General features: G+C 35.8%; 1 protein-coding gene across 3 annotated transcripts in view; it reads left to right on the top strand.

Annotated features, from left to right (window-relative positions):
• Positions 1–12,213: 12,213 nt before the first annotated feature.
• LOC148877962 (diacylglycerol kinase 1-like) overlaps positions 12,214–15,777 on the top strand; it is an 88,117-nt gene continuing 84,553 nt past the window's right edge. For 2 of the 3 annotated variants that reach the window (XM_088947297.1, XM_088947302.1), the window contains exon 1: positions 12,288–12,516. In XM_088947297.1, coding sequence (XP_088803423.1) covers positions 12,431–12,516 — 86 coding nt within the window. In that variant the 5' untranslated portion in view covers positions 12,288–12,430. Of the gene's footprint in view, positions 12,517–15,777 lie in introns of all 3 variants that reach the window. The other variant, XM_088947290.1, reaches the window with a different exon arrangement.

The following is a 15,777-nucleotide window of genomic DNA, read 5'->3' as shown; positions in this document are numbered from 1 at the left end:
GTGCGCTCCAATATGTGACATTAACTCGCCTAAACATTTCTTTTTCTATAAACAAAGTCTGCCAGTTCCTTAAAGCTCCCACCACTGTTCACTGGGCAGCTGTCAAGCGAATCCTTCACTAACTGAAAGGCACTATCACACATGGACTACTATCTCTTCATCCCTCCAAATCTCTTAATCTCATTGCCTTTCCTGATGCTGATTGGGCAAATAGACGTTCTCAAAGTGGCTATTCCATATTTTTGGGTCCCAACCTTGTGTGTTGGAGCTCAAAGAAGCAGTCTACTATCTCTCTGCCCAGTACAAAAGCAGAGTATCAGTGTGTTGCCTCAACAACTACCAAACTCTCTTGGCTAACAATGTTACTCTCTGAACTTGGAGTAAAGCTCTCTCCCGCCACTGTTTGGTGCGATAACACGAGTGCCAAATCCTTAGCCTACAATTCTATCCATCATGGTCTCACAAAACACATCGAACTTGATGTTCATTTTATCAGAGACATGGTTGCAAAAAAACTACTCTCCATACACTATGTTCCCAACAGTGATCAGCTCTAGCTTGCTCACTAAACCGCTTCTCTCTATACGGTTTCTTCATCTCAAAGACAAGCTGACCTTTGGTCCACCCCTGTCCAACTTGAGGGGGATGCTAGAGATAAATCCAATATGTCCATGTTATCAATTGGATAACAATAATAAATAGTTATCTGTGTACTTATCAACCCTAGATAACCATTATCTTGTTATCAACCTCAAATTACCATTATCCTCTTGTACTTATCAAGTCATTTGTACATTTGATTTTTGAATTTTTAAATTCCGCTGTCTATATAAACCTCTGTAATCTCAAAAAATTATACACTGAGAATTTGCCTCTTCAATTGATTCTCACACATGCATCTGATTAAACTGATAATAAACCATTGCGTTAGAAGATGCTCTCTAAGAAGTGTTGGTTTGATTCGAGAGAGGAAACATGGGCTTGAGTAGATAAAATAACAGTTGAAAGAGGGAAAGACTAAACTTTCTGAGGGAAAAATTAAACTTTCTCAAAAAATAAAGGGAGAATAATAGTTCAGCCCAGGTCAGAATTTTTAGGCCCAAAGTACAATTGGGGTAAGTGCCAATTCGGAGTTGATGCCAATTCATGGGTGGACATTGATTTATAGAATGAGATTTTTGACATTTTGAATGTTTATAGATCTGCAGTGGAATTCAGAAATCTGCATTGGGCCTATCCGTACTTTTCCAAAAAATAAATTTAGTTATATGCTTGCAATTGTGTCAGAAGATAATGGTACATTTGTAAATGATAGATTATTCATGCTCACTTTCCTCACCGTTAACTGCCACTGCTCAGCCAATATTCAAAACTCCAAGAATCATTAGCACATCTAAAACCTAGGTCTACACTGGACCAGATAGATAGACTTAATAGTAAAGCATGAGAAAAAGACACCCTCTTAGCCTTTAATCTAGACTCCCTACATGTATGTCGTTGTTGGGTTACGTGCAAATGAACACTTTTCCCAACATTCGCCTCCCTTTCATAACCTTTGATAATTATTAATTATGCCTTTTAGTGAAGAGTAAAATATAAAAACCCCCCTTAAGGTTTTTGACAATCATCAAAACATCCCTAAAGTTTCGTCAAAAAAAAAAAACTCCCTTGTAATATTTTAAGCTTTGAGGCTTATACTTTACATTTTTGAGTCATTACGCCTTTAAACTTTTAAAAACCTTGGATGTTTAGGTTAAGTTTTCTCACTCATGTTTTGTGCCTTTTTGTTTTTGTTTTGGTGATTTATATTAAAAATGGATTCCACCTCAATTTTACACCTAAAATAAAGCTAACTATAAAGAAGGATTTTTTTTATTCTTGGATTTTGCTTATTTTAATATGAATATTAGTTATATTGTCATTTATTTCACTTCTCATTTTCTTAAAATTATTTAAATACTAAAACAACTATTAAATGGTATTTATATTTCATAATTTTTTCTTAAAATTTTTCAGTCTTTAAATACCTTTTCTTTATTAATTGGTATGCACATAATATCTTTTCGTAGAGTTTCTTACCAACTTTCTATTCAATCTCATTCATTGCATGAATTCACTAGTAGTGAAATATTTACCGAAGTAAAAAAACAAAATAAAACAAGGAAACTTTAGCATCTGTATGACAATACATATTTTCTTCCTTAAAAACAAATTTTTCGGTAGTAGCATAGTTTTCCTCCAAGGAAAGGTTGGTGTAGGAAGAACCTTGTGGATCTTGTTTGTGCATTACATATTCTTGTGAGTTTGATTAGATGTGTACTTCGTTTATCAGTCTAATATGTTTGTTTGTTTGTTTGTTTTCATTTGCACAAGTGCACAAGTGCAAAAGGGCAAAGGGGTTAATTAATTATTGCTGGTAGTTTTGTTGGGAAGGGGAGGTTTACTTATTGCTAGTAGTTTTGTTATCACTTGTGTTCATTTCAATGTTTTAGAAACTGACTCAAAATCGAAACCATTTTGGCTACTGGTTTTTAGTCAACATTTCAACCGTCCAATTCAAATAGATGGTTCGTTGCAAATTAAAAAATAAAAAGTAATTAAAATAAAAAGGCAAAAAATTATTATCTGCATCAAATAAGTTGATGATTTCTCGCCTATGTCAATGGGCTATTGACCAAATCAACAGTTTTTGGCAAAAGAAAATAGTTCATGGGTGAAAATGAACTAATTTCTTGAACAATTTACAAGTCAAACAGTTCGACCATCCAGGTTACGAAGAGTGGAAAGGCAGGGAGGCAGGGAAAATTTGAGATGCCTACCAGGGAAAATTTGAGAAAACAGTTCATGGGTATGTGTCCTTTTTGCAAGGTGCCTACCAGCTGGTTGGTAAGGTCTCCAAGTCGTAGCGAAGATTTGAGATCGAATCCCGCCTACACCTGGGTTGGGGGATGGGCTACCCCCATTGTATAGCCCTTCAAGAGATATAAAAAAAAAACAAAAAGAAAAAGAAAAAAAGTAGAGTCTAAGGTGGCGTTTGGTTGCACTTCAGACATCTGAATCTGAAAATGTTTCTTTTCAAATGCCACATTTGTTTGATATTACATCTAAAATACGATTTGAAAAGTTTTTTCAGATCTGAAAATTTAAGACTTAGGCCCGCCACTTAACACGCTCAGACGTAGCCTAAAGTCAAAAAATACCCCTCCCCATTCTCTCTCTTTCTCTCTCTCTCTCTCTCTCTCTCTCTCGTCTTCATACAACTCTCTCTCCGCCTTGTCTTCCCGCCACCACTCTCTCTTTCAGCTAACGGGTCAAGAGGCCATTAATGTTAGTAAATTTTGAATGCACCAATGTGGGCATTTCTAATTGGCAGGTTTGTGCTTCCCATGGACCCACAGGTTAATAGGATGTGAACTCTCAAGAGAGGGATGGGCTGTGAGGCACCTTTGGGGCGTGCTCCATAGGGAGCCCATCTGGTCTTGACTTGATAGCTTATGTAGAACCTTATTATCAGTTAAAGGTCCCCAGCATGGTCATCAAGTGCACTTGTTGTTTTTATTTTTTTTATAAAAAGGATAAAATATTCAAACAAAATAGGGGAAGATCACACAAGTGATTTGAGTCAACACTTTGAGGTTTATGTTAGTCTTGATCCACAAGCGATTGGAGCCAGGGAGGACTCCTCTCCAAAAAACCAGACACTATTAGACCTCTTTTAGCTAGACTATGAACGGCTTGTTAGCTCTAATATGTCTTTACAAAAAAACACAAAAAACAAAAATCATCCACCACCATATCACACTTTTGACTAGACACTATCTAGATGAGAATGAGACAAACAGATTCCACTACCACACATTGAGGATTAAAGGTCCTAACCAGCCAAAGGCCATTGAATAAGGCAAGAGCTTCAACCTATAAAGGTGATGAACCTTTGGAATTTCCAAAACTTGTTGCCACCACATTACCAGAACTATTTCTCATGATGGCTCCAAAACCAATATATCCCGGACCTTTAAAACTACTATTTACATTCAGCTTGAAGCTACCTGGTGGCGAACACTCACAAAAAACATTAGTTTTTAATTTAGGGATTGAAAAATAACTTTTCCATCCTCCTAAGGAAATCCTCATCTTCTCCTTCCACATTTTGTTTAAATAAATCAGAGTAGAGCTAGGATCAATATTAGACTTCTCAAAAAACTTTTTGATTTCTAATTTTCAATATAATCCATAGAATATGGAGAGATAACACAATCATAAAATCTTTTTTGTCCTTCTCTATTACATCTATCAAGCCAAGCAGCTACCGTTCATCAAAAGAATTTGGATTAGCTGAGCGCTTTAGTTGTGTAGAAGGGTGTGAAACAAAATGATAATGCTCCATGTCGATGATAAAATACATGGGGGCCATAGCCTGCTAATTATATAAAGTGTTTAACTAATTATATAAAGTGTTTAACTAATCCTATCTCTCATCAAAAGAGGAGAAGATTTGCCCTTGGTTTACATGATAGTTTAAAGGACTGCCCAACCAAATTGCTTTAGCAAAGGCACAAAAAAGAAGGCGGTGCACATAATGTTTTAAAAACCAACCCAGAGGCTGAATCGTTTTTGCCTCTAGGTCGCGAGTCACTAATTCGACCAATCGGGTTAAACAGTTCAGGCTGTGCCACGTGTGTGTGTGTATGTTTGTGTGTATATATATATACATGTATAAATATATATTTTAGCAATTAATAATGTATAAATATGTTTTAGATATGCTATATGTATTATTTTATATTTAATTTGTTTTTTAGTTCAGTTTTTAATTTTTTATTTATAAAAAAATTAAAAATTGCAACTTGAGGCCAAAAGCATGTTTTTTTTTTCACGAAAATAGAAGGATGGCGCATTGGGACGCATAAATCTCAAAAAGTTACCAAAAATAAAAAAAAATCACCCCAATTGGACACCGAATTGCAAAGTTATGGCCTCTCAAAGTTTTGCATGCATTGAGTGTATAGCTCACGACCTGGTAACTAGGTCGAATAGGTCAGCGGTCAAACCGACCAGGTCAAACTGTTCTTATCCAAGTCAACAGTTATTGACCGTCTGATGGGTTTTGTTTGAACTGGACTCAGAATCCTAGCCGGGTGATGGTTTGAACTGTTCGTCTAACCGGGTCAACAGCGGGGTTGAAAACATTGGGTGCATGGCTGATTCTAGATATTTGGCACAAATCATCATTAGCTAAGTTCCTTTTAAATAGGTTTTCCTTTACATCAACTACATTTCCAAACAAATGATTTTATTTTGGGATCAATTTTTGCTTTCCAAATATTGTTTAAATCGTTTCTAGGATTGGCGTTTTCTAATTGATAGAGTGTTCCATCTAAAGATTTTTTGCCACAAAATAAGCTGACCTGACCAAGAAACACCCATTAGCTGTTAGGGTCCATTTGATTTTAATCCTCCCGTAGGCCTTCAACCAAATTAATACTTAGGATGCTTTTTGTTGTACCTTCATCAAAGTTTTCTCTTATGAGCCTTTTATTCCATTTCCTTTCTCCCTGAATCAAGAGATCCTTAACCCAAGCCAAATTAGGAGTATTTGGTCTTGGCCCCATTATCTTGAAACCCAACAGCTTCTCGATCCATGGGTCCTTCCAAACTTTAACCTTTGTTCCAAAGTTTTTTGGGAAGGTTTGGACAGAAATTTTCCCTGTTAATAGCACTTGTGGGGGAGTCCATGTTCTGTGCACCCGTGGACCAATCACATTCGACCACATCAAATGAGCGCGTTCTGTGTAACGGTAATGTTGTGCTTGGCCATCAACCGATTCCATCCTGTTCAACTGGGCACAAAAAGACAATTTTTCATTTTGCCTTACAGGCGAGTTCAAACTCCCCCTCCCTATACTCATTTCATTTTGGAAAAGTTTCTTTGTTGGGTTGAATTAAACCAATATCTGATGATTTTGATCCATTGATAGAAGATCATAACACATGTGTCAATGGACTAGGGTTGGGTTGGAACCAATCTATATTAAAATACATAGCGAAGGAGCCAACAAAGTAAAAATGCCCTTTTCGGAAAAGTTACAAAAACACCTATTTTTGCATTGTTGATGAAACTCCAATTACACAGAAACAAGATACAACTAGTTTTTCAAGTTACATTTCATAAACAGATACCGATGCAAAATGAGTACACTTGCCAGAATCTTAGTCTAAATCGGAGGATACTTCAGGAGGATCCAATGCCAAAACCATCCTAGACAATCCCTCACCCATGTCCACCGAAAGATGAGAGAACATTGGCCTCATCAATGCATTTTCATAAGAAGCAAAGACTGAATCCTGCAACATCAAAATGGAATGCATTGTGTCTTCTCATTTAGACAACATTATTTCCAATTGGAACGGGAAAAAAGGATTAGGATTATCATTAGGATAGGTCTACTGTTAGCAGGATTTAACAGCGTTCACATCAGACCAATGCCTAGATTCTATTAACCCATGTACCTGGTACATTAGGCCTGTACTGAATAGCAAACACAAGTCATATTGGACCGAACTCAAATCTGGTCCATTCTTGGTTTTAAACATTTACTGAGTTTAGGTGCTCAAAGATTTATCACCAAGGTTAATGTGAGCTTAAGCTAGCCTTAATTGACCAAGGCCCAGCCCTACCATAGCCCTTAGCCAAAAAGAAATCAATTCTATGCATAGCAAGGAAATTAAATTTAGAAGGGCATGCACCACTACCAGATTAATTTCTGCCTTTAATTTACAAGGGCATGCACCACTACCAAAACCCTTGACACAAAAAGCTCCCATATCTTCTACTTACTGAGCTTTTTCTACGAATACTGATCTTGCCATTGTTCATATTTTCTAAGTTTGATCAAATTACAGGTAAAGCTTAATCTTAATATAAACAGGATCCTACCATTGTTCATATTTTCTCAAAATGTCCTTTTCCAGTTACATACATCCCAATTTAGTTATAGGAAGCAGTAACTAGGCTAAGATTCATCCAAGTGGCACAAAAACCAGTCATATAGAGACATAAGCAATATCCTGCTCATACACCATGTGAAGCAAAATAATTCCATTATAATTTCATATAGCATTTTTAACTAGCATTTCTCTTGTATGAAATGAGTTCACTATTACGATAACTGAAATGATTCACTTATGCTTACTGAAAAATGTAAGTGAGTTCGACCCGTATATGGCATTTAACAGAATAGAATGGCAAAACAGGATTCATGCAGCCAACCATATACTTAGGTTAAGGCTTGGCTTAAACAATTTGTTTAAAAATCTACAAAAAAATGAATCAAGTAACAATTTGTTTAAAAAGTGCACTCACTAATATGGTCTTATTGCCTATCTTGAGATGTTGGTTGGTATCCTCTATCCAAATTTGTGCCAAAACACCAGTTTTGTGAATCTATAACATGCCCCTACAACAAATAAGACAATGTTGAATAATTTAAAAAACAAAATTCCTTTTATTTTCACAAATTGGTATATTCAACTCCATACATACCTTGGCTTGTGTGCCTGAAACTATTGAAGCTTGTAGCAAGTCTATCATGCTGATGGGGTTCTGAGTTGCAAATTGATTAAAACCTAGGGTATTTGCCAATTCAAATGGTGTCCATATTCATTGCATATGGTTGACATGTGGTATCTAACTGATTAAGATCAAGAATATTTGTCATGCTTGGACCAACACCATATGATTCCTATCAAACAAGAAATGACAAAGACACAAACAGATGAATTTATAACTAAAAAATATATTAGTAAAAGTAGCTAGACAATGCATATTTGAGTTGAGATAATATTGTAACAAGATGTGCTAATGGTTGAGTTTCAACTATTAAAGTAGCTAGATTTTTTGGCTAGAGATGGGGATTTTTATTTTTACTTTTTTTTTTCTCAAATGGTTGCTTTATTTTGCCACCACCACGACTAGTCTTGCCACTCTTGGGCTTCTTTGCAAATCCCGCCACCTTGCATGTGAGGTCATGAGATGGTATTACATTATGGATTCCGTCTGCATCCTCTTCCTTTTGTAAATTATTAGAATCACCTAGCTGACAAGATCCTAGTTGACTTCCATAATTCAAATCATCTTCGATGTTAAGAGAATGATTAGTTTGTGCATCAATTGAAATATCCCCTTTTATTATTTTTTCAACTCCAATACAAATCTTTTGGAATCCATTCAATGTAAACTAGTAAACTTGTTCATTTTCTACAACTCGATTAGATATGTCTCGTGAAACCCTCACCAATTCAGTCACTCTCATAGTATATCCTTGGTTAGGATCAAGATTAATTGCACAACCATGATAGTCTATTGCAGTCCCATATTTTGCATCTCTTGTTGATCGTTTTAAAATGTATCGGGATGGAAGATGCATTACCTTATTTTCATAAAGCACCTTCAATGCATGATCACAAAGCAGCCCCTTGAACTCAAAATTTCTACAACTACGTGAAACTGATAGATCTAATGGTGAAAATAATACAACATGCACCTTGTTTTTTCCATACATGCTTTTATATTGGTCTTGACCCCTTCATCAACCTCAATTTTGTTGTCTATGAAACAAACCATAGAATTGTGGTATTTCTTTTCAAATTCTCTGAAAATCATTGAAATATAAATCATTACAGTTTGTTCAAGAATTGGTAACTATATGCTCAAATGGGGTTTGCTATGAATCATCTTGAAATCCATCTGTAATTCCTTTTAGTGTCTATCTCTCACAACCATTTCAAAATATTCCAAGAATCGAGATATACTTAGTGATGATTTCAAGTAATCCCTTAGCAAGCTTTTCATGCTTTCACTCTTCTGAGTGCTTTTCATGTTACTACAAAAGTGGTTTCTCTCATAAACCAATGCCCACTTTTCTTTCATTTCAAATAACCCCTTTAACCATGTATTTTCTTTTAAACAATACTGACAAAGCATTTCTTCCCACGCCTTGAGAAATTCATCTTCATCTTCATAGTCATATATCAATTTGTTGAAATCGTTCTCAAATGTCTTGGAAATACAAAATAGATGGGACAAGTGTTTAATCCCATTATAATAAATTTGTCAAATACAAAGGCAATGATTAATCTCTAGGAAAACATATTGAATGGCCTTTGCCATTATTGCACATTGATTCATTAAGATTGTTATTGGTTTTTTCCCATCCATTGCATTCAAGAATGCTTCAAAAACCAACTTAAATGATTCAACAGTCTCACCATATATTAACGTATCTCTAAATATTATTGTTTGCCTATGGTTATTAGTACCAACAAATGGTGTAAATGGATGACAATCCTGATTAGTTCTGAAGGTGGTATCAAAGCAGATTACATCACCAAAAAATGATAATCAGATACCATTCTTGTATCAGCCCAAAAGATATTTGTAATATGATTTTCAGAACCAAGTTGTATGGAGTGGAATGATGAGGAGTTCTCCATTTGCAACTTTTCAAAAAATTTTAAAATGGTTCCTGCACCTCCTATTTCCATATTTTTTCTCTTTGTTTGTAGATAGTTGCAATAATCGAAATGAGTGAACCCTATATTCTCAACACCTCCAACTTGATTGGCCATACTCCATGGTGGCTTTTGGTGTTATCCCTGACTTGTCTACAAGATCAACCTGAGAAGTTTGGGCCATTGTCATTCTCCTATGTGACCTTAACATGTATGACTTGCTTAGAGTTACAACCTCATGGTTGTGTTGCTTCTCAAAACGAATAATGCTAGATTGACCACTTTTTTTCAACCAACAAACATGTGTGCCTGGCATCCAATTATTGTATTGTCATGATAGTATTTCACACTATCTCATGGTTTAGGATTGCTGAAACCCTGGGCAGAACAACAAAATGTCTCATCTTTTATTATCCCACTTTTTGTTTTATGTTCCTTGCCCTTCCGAGTGCTAAACCCCCCTCTTCTAGCATTGACCACTTTTTGTTCTATGGCGGTTCATCCCAAGGTTAGAATTTTTAGGCCAGCTCGGAATTGATGCCAATTCATGGGTGGGCATTAGTGCATAGAGTGAGGGTATTTGACACTTTGAATGTTTATAGGTATGCAATGGGATTCAGAAATCTGCAATGGGCCTGTTCGTACTTCTTCGAAAAAATATGCATCATCCAAATTTTCAAACATCATTCCCAACCTTGGTTTTCATATTGTATTGTCTGTTTCCTCATCATTCACATCATCAAACACCAACTTATGTGCAGCATGGCAATTGATATCTGCAAGAATTTCAACAATAGTAATCAAGTATACCTCAACAATATTATTAAATAGTAGTGCAACTCATGAAAACTTTGCCGTACATACATAGTGGGGCATACAAAAAAGCACACTTATTCTGAGAGGGTCAGATTCTCTACAAATCGCTAGATTTGAGAGGGTGCTTCTATAAACTCTTCCTCAAACATGCTTGCGTTTTAGCATCCAGGTTAAACATTTTCAGTCCAATATATGCCGAACCAAATTGCTTTTCCAATTCTCTTTGAAATGTTCCATTATAAGAATACTTTTGGTAATAAACATAGCAGATCCTAATTTTGTTTTACTTCAGATTAGAGCTTAGACCATGATCCATTTTCCACAAAGATGTTCCCATACTCCTAGAATTCTAACACCTAACACATGTTGAAGCATGGGACTTTTTTTGTCAGAAACAATAATCAAAGAATTATTTTAAATGGATATTTATAAAACCTAAAGTTCTCGGGAAACAAGGGTAATGTTAACAACTCCTTGTTCTTAGCTGGGGATTAGTTTGGGGCCTTTTCATTGTTCTTAGCTTGAAATGATTGGGTGTTCCTCTTCCTCATGTGTCATTATAAATTTCTTATTCAGATTATACAACAAACCAATTCAAAACATAAACGATTAAGAGAAAAGTTAACATAAACCATAAAATGAAATACAAATTCAAAACAAAACATCACATTCTTACTTCAAATTCAATTGCCCCAAACTGCCAATCCAGATAAAAGGGTTAGATCCAGATTTCATGTTTTTGAACATACCAAACTACAACTTCCTCTTGGAAATTATGCTAATAATCACCTTTTAAATAGTTGGCGAATACAAGTTGTTGAATTGGAACGAACAAACCAATTTTTTCAAGGTTTTGATTTCAGAACATCCTAAAATCATTCATTGCGGGATTTAATTGCTAAATTAAAACCCTAACCAGGGATTTAATCGCTCCCCCCCTATGGGTCCATCCATACTTCATTTAGGTTTGGGTCCCCCTTATAAATTTTTTCTGGTTCCGCCCTCGACCATAACATAATTTTCATTTTGCAATTGCCCCAGACCGCCAACCTAGATAAAAGGGCAATATTAGAATGGCAGAAACCCCATTGAGGTTTCCAGGAGTTACCTTCATTTAGGTGAATGTTGACTGTCGTTGTGATCTGCTTCGACCTATTGAAAATGGAAAGAAAAAAAAAAGACATAGAAGAAGAAGAAGAAGAAGAAGAAGAAGAAGTACGGACTGTTTGGTCGGACGATTTGTCTCTCGTCGCCGGTGGCTTTGTCGTTCAAGGGGGCACCGATGTGGAGTGAAGGCGCCGGTGATTGAGCTACGACGGTTGGAGGCACTACGGTTCAAAATGAAATGAGTATAAGGAGGGGGAGTTCGAACTCGTATGAAAGACAAAATGAAAAATTATCTTTTTGACTTTTTGTATTTGGTTGAATCGGATGGAATCGATTGACGGTCAAACACTAGATTGGATTTGGTCCAACCCGATCTGGTCCAATGTCTAGACCATCCAATCTGGATTTGGATGGCCAAACAATTCAATAAATGTTTTGGATCAATTTGGAACGGTCCAATTCAATGTCTGAACCATCCAATCTGTTCAAATTGATTTTGATTTATATTGGTTTCAATCTAAATCCGGTCCATTGACATATATATTCTTATTTTATATCAATAGACCAAATATTAGCATAATCCAATCCAATCTAATATAAATTTATTACCGATGGAGCAGGTCCAATTCAATCTAATAAATATTTTAAATCGAATTGATCCAATCCAATATATATTGTTCGTCCGTTCAATCCGTCCAAATTCATTTTGGACTGGACGGGGTCTAATCCAAAACCGGTCCATTGACACCCTTCCAAACACAACGTTACCGTTACACAATTCGCTTTCGTTCGCACCCACGGGTGACGCGGACTCCTTGTGGGGATATCGGATTTGCTTCTGACCAAATTGGAGTGGGGCATTATTATTGGTTAAAAGTCCCAACACAGTCATCAACCTTTCTTGATCCAGATTCCGTCTTTTATGTTTGTTCTCTTATAGCGTCTTTCATGTTTCGTATGGAATATTGGAAGCAGAAGGTTCTTCAACCTTTTGTTTATGTTCCCTGATAGAATCAGAATCGCTTCTGACTCAAAAAAACTATCAAAGTTCTCTTCAGATCTCTCAGTTGATTTCTTCTCCGGGTAAAGCATCTTTTCATTTCTCCTTTGCTCTAATATCTCCCACTAAATTGGAATTCCTCATAGGTTCTCGGTTTCCTTCTTCCTTTCTTGTCTGTGAATCGCCTTTCTGGAATTCATGTCGAGATTCCTGGTTGTTCGACGTAATCTTAGAGTTGTTGTTGCTAATACGCTTCTAAACGGGTGGAGTTCTGCAAGCTATTATGCCCAGAAAGTGTATCTTTTCTCTTATTGTTCAGCACGCGTCAATATGTCTTTTTTACTTTACCGTTGAAAATTTTACATTATATTGCTCAAGAAGATTGTTCATTCTTATTGATAATGGTTAAGGTCATTATTTTGTTTTTCTATTGTATCGCTTAATGGTTAGCTATCATCTGATTCTTAATTCTTGTTATGCTTTATTAAGCTCTTACAGAATTGATGAATCTAAGGTGCTAACTAAGGTTCTATTAGAACATGTATGTTGTTCTGGGGAACAGAAAACAAGAGAAAAACATAATTTTTTGGTTCCCCTGAACAGTGGTAAATGCTACCTAAGTTACTGCTTTCAATTAATTTGTGTTCTATAAAGCGGGATTCTTTACATGTTTATTCAGGGACGTTCTGTCGTTTGATGTATGTTCTTTTAGAGTATTGTTTTTCACTCAAAATCAACCCCTAAAGGAAAAAAATACTCGTTTAATTGGGAATCTGTTTGTCATAATTTTGCATTTTCTGTTGATCTCTCATGGAAATGTGGTGAATTTTAGTTTCTTTCTGAGTAGGTTTTCTGTTGCATCCATGGTTTGGGTTGTTCTAGAAAGAGAATTCTCTTTACATCTATAGCAAAGTGATTTTTGACACCAAAGATTTTAGTTCTGATTTAAATGAGAAATGACATGGGATGTTTCGAATTGGTTTACATGTTACTGGAGTGTTAGAATATCCTTTATATTTCTGCTCTAGGTATTGTTATTTACTAAACCATATCATAATTTATGATATGGTTTTCTTCTTTGTATATTGTATATGCATGCATTATCTAACATGCCACTTTTTTTTTTTTTTTTTCTCCCTTTGTACAAATTGCAAAGTATAATGTCACTGGTGCCTATTGCATTCATAATTGTTAAACTTTGCTGGCAAAAAATTGTCTAAATATGTAAATTTTATATTAATCATTGATTAAGAACTTGCATAGATGGTCTTCTTTTGGTGGAACTTGCATAGATAACTTGTTGGAGATTTTTACAGATTGAAAATCATATTAGTGGGTTGGTAATTCATGTAGATTGACAACCTCAGGGGTTTTGAAGTCAGGAATGACAATATGGTTATACCACATTTACTGTTTTCTGATGATACAATCATCTTCTTCCAGCATCATGTAAATGGGTGGGGATGTCTGACCTGTCCTATACCTAAGCCTCCATTCTCTTTCCTGCATTTGGAATCTGTAATATCTGTCCTTTCTGCATTCTCTCTTTCCTTATGATTTGATGTGATTTCCAGGGGAGTAAGGTTGTGTGAAGACTTGTGGTGTACAGATTTCCATAGTGTGGCAAACTCTGTAAACTTTCCTCATCTCTCAATTTATTGATATCCCTTTCTAAACCCTGTTGTTTCTTGGGCTTCTTCTGGCATTTGGCTTTCCATATTAGGCTTGAGGGACCATGGAAGTCATGATGCTACCACTCTCATTTAACTCCTTAAAACATGTATTTGTAATCCTGATGGTATTGATTCTTGGGTATGGGCACTCAATTTGAGCAAACACTTCTTTTTCTTTTCTGTTTTTAAGGTTGTTAAAGCGGGTGCTTCTAATTTCACGGTGTTTTCTGCAAAAGGTTGTGGTTAGGCCTGGTCCCTTAAAACCTAAGAGCTTTTTTGTTGGGAAGTGGTGCATGTAATAGTCAGAAAATACAGTGGAAGACTTGGTATTGTACTAACATGTGTATCATCTATTAATCTGCAAAATAAGTAAGTAGTTAATGATCTATTTGTTCATGCACATCCTAATGGCAACCTCTTAATGATATCCTAGAATTTGTTTGATACTAGTTGGTAATTTATAAATTAGAGGTGCAAAGAAAGTGCAAGGGCCTTCTAGCACTTGAGATGCAAGGTGAGGCATGCATCTTGACAATACAAGGCACAAATTTTTGAAAAAGGTTAAAAAAATAAGTACATAAAAATATGGAAACCTGAATTTTAAAAGAAATTACATGTTTTAAAAAGCTTATTATCTCAAATCAAAACACATGTATAAAAATAAATTCAAAGTGGAAGTGAAAATAAACAGATATGAATTGTACCAAAGTGTTTTAAGCACTCAGCGATTCAAGCATGTGAAACTCAACATGTAGTCCTACACTCCTAGTTGCATTACCTTAAGTAGCTAGATGTTAGACTTCTAGCATTTCTAATCCTAGGACACTGGGGTCTTTTTGGAGGCAAAGGGCCAATAGAACTGTAGCCAGAGAAAAGGCTCATTGAGGGAAAGCCCAAATAAGCCCATGTGAAGGCTGGATTTGGGGGCAGTTTCCCTGACCCAAAATTTTGGCCTATATATAAGTGGGTTGGTCTTGTGCTTTTGGTGGTAGTTCATTTTGTTTTAGGATTAAGGGCCAAATATTTGTTGTATTCTTGTTGCTTCATTAGTAGAAAATTTTCTATCTAAGATCTTATTCCCAACAGCTAGGGCTTCAAGTATTCAAAAGTTTTTTTTTTTTTTGTTTTTGTTTCTTTTAAATGTAAATCACTCTGTTCTGTGATTTCAACAAGAGAAATCTTCTTAGAACTCTCTACTTGAAGTGAAACTTCATTGGCTATGTTGCCCATACCAGTTTCACCTACTCTGAAAATTTCTTTGAGATTGGACAAGTTTTGGAGGAGTTCTAATCTCCTCTTCAGTGCGGCAGCAGGTTTCTTCTTCCTTTCTTAAACTGGTTCATTCCCAAGTGTTCTTGCAAGCTTTGAACACTTCGGCCCCATTTGGTATCAATTCGAATATTTGTCATTCTCAAAACCCATCAAGAATTCTTGATCTTCTTGATTCTAAGAATACATGTGTGAGTGTTTTGGAACACCTTTTTCTTTGAATCAAAAGTAAGTCTGGGAACACATAGTTGAGAAGGGAACTCTAGATTTGAAGAACCTTAGGAGAAGGGAATGAGCATAAGAATGTGATTGTATTCACCGTTGGATTCATCCAATGCCTGATCCTTGACCCAAAGAATTGCATCCACGATGTCTTCATAGGCTGTTGGGAGATGGTGTTCT

Source organism: Nelumbo lutea, chromosome 1 (genome assembly GCF_056320005.1).
Source record: "Nelumbo lutea isolate HS-2025 chromosome 1, American lotus-T2T, whole genome shotgun sequence".
NCBI lineage: Eukaryota > Viridiplantae > Streptophyta > Magnoliopsida > Proteales > Nelumbonaceae > Nelumbo > Nelumbo lutea.
Note: the sequence above shows the minus strand (reverse complement) of the source record. Positions and strands in the feature narration are given on the sequence as shown.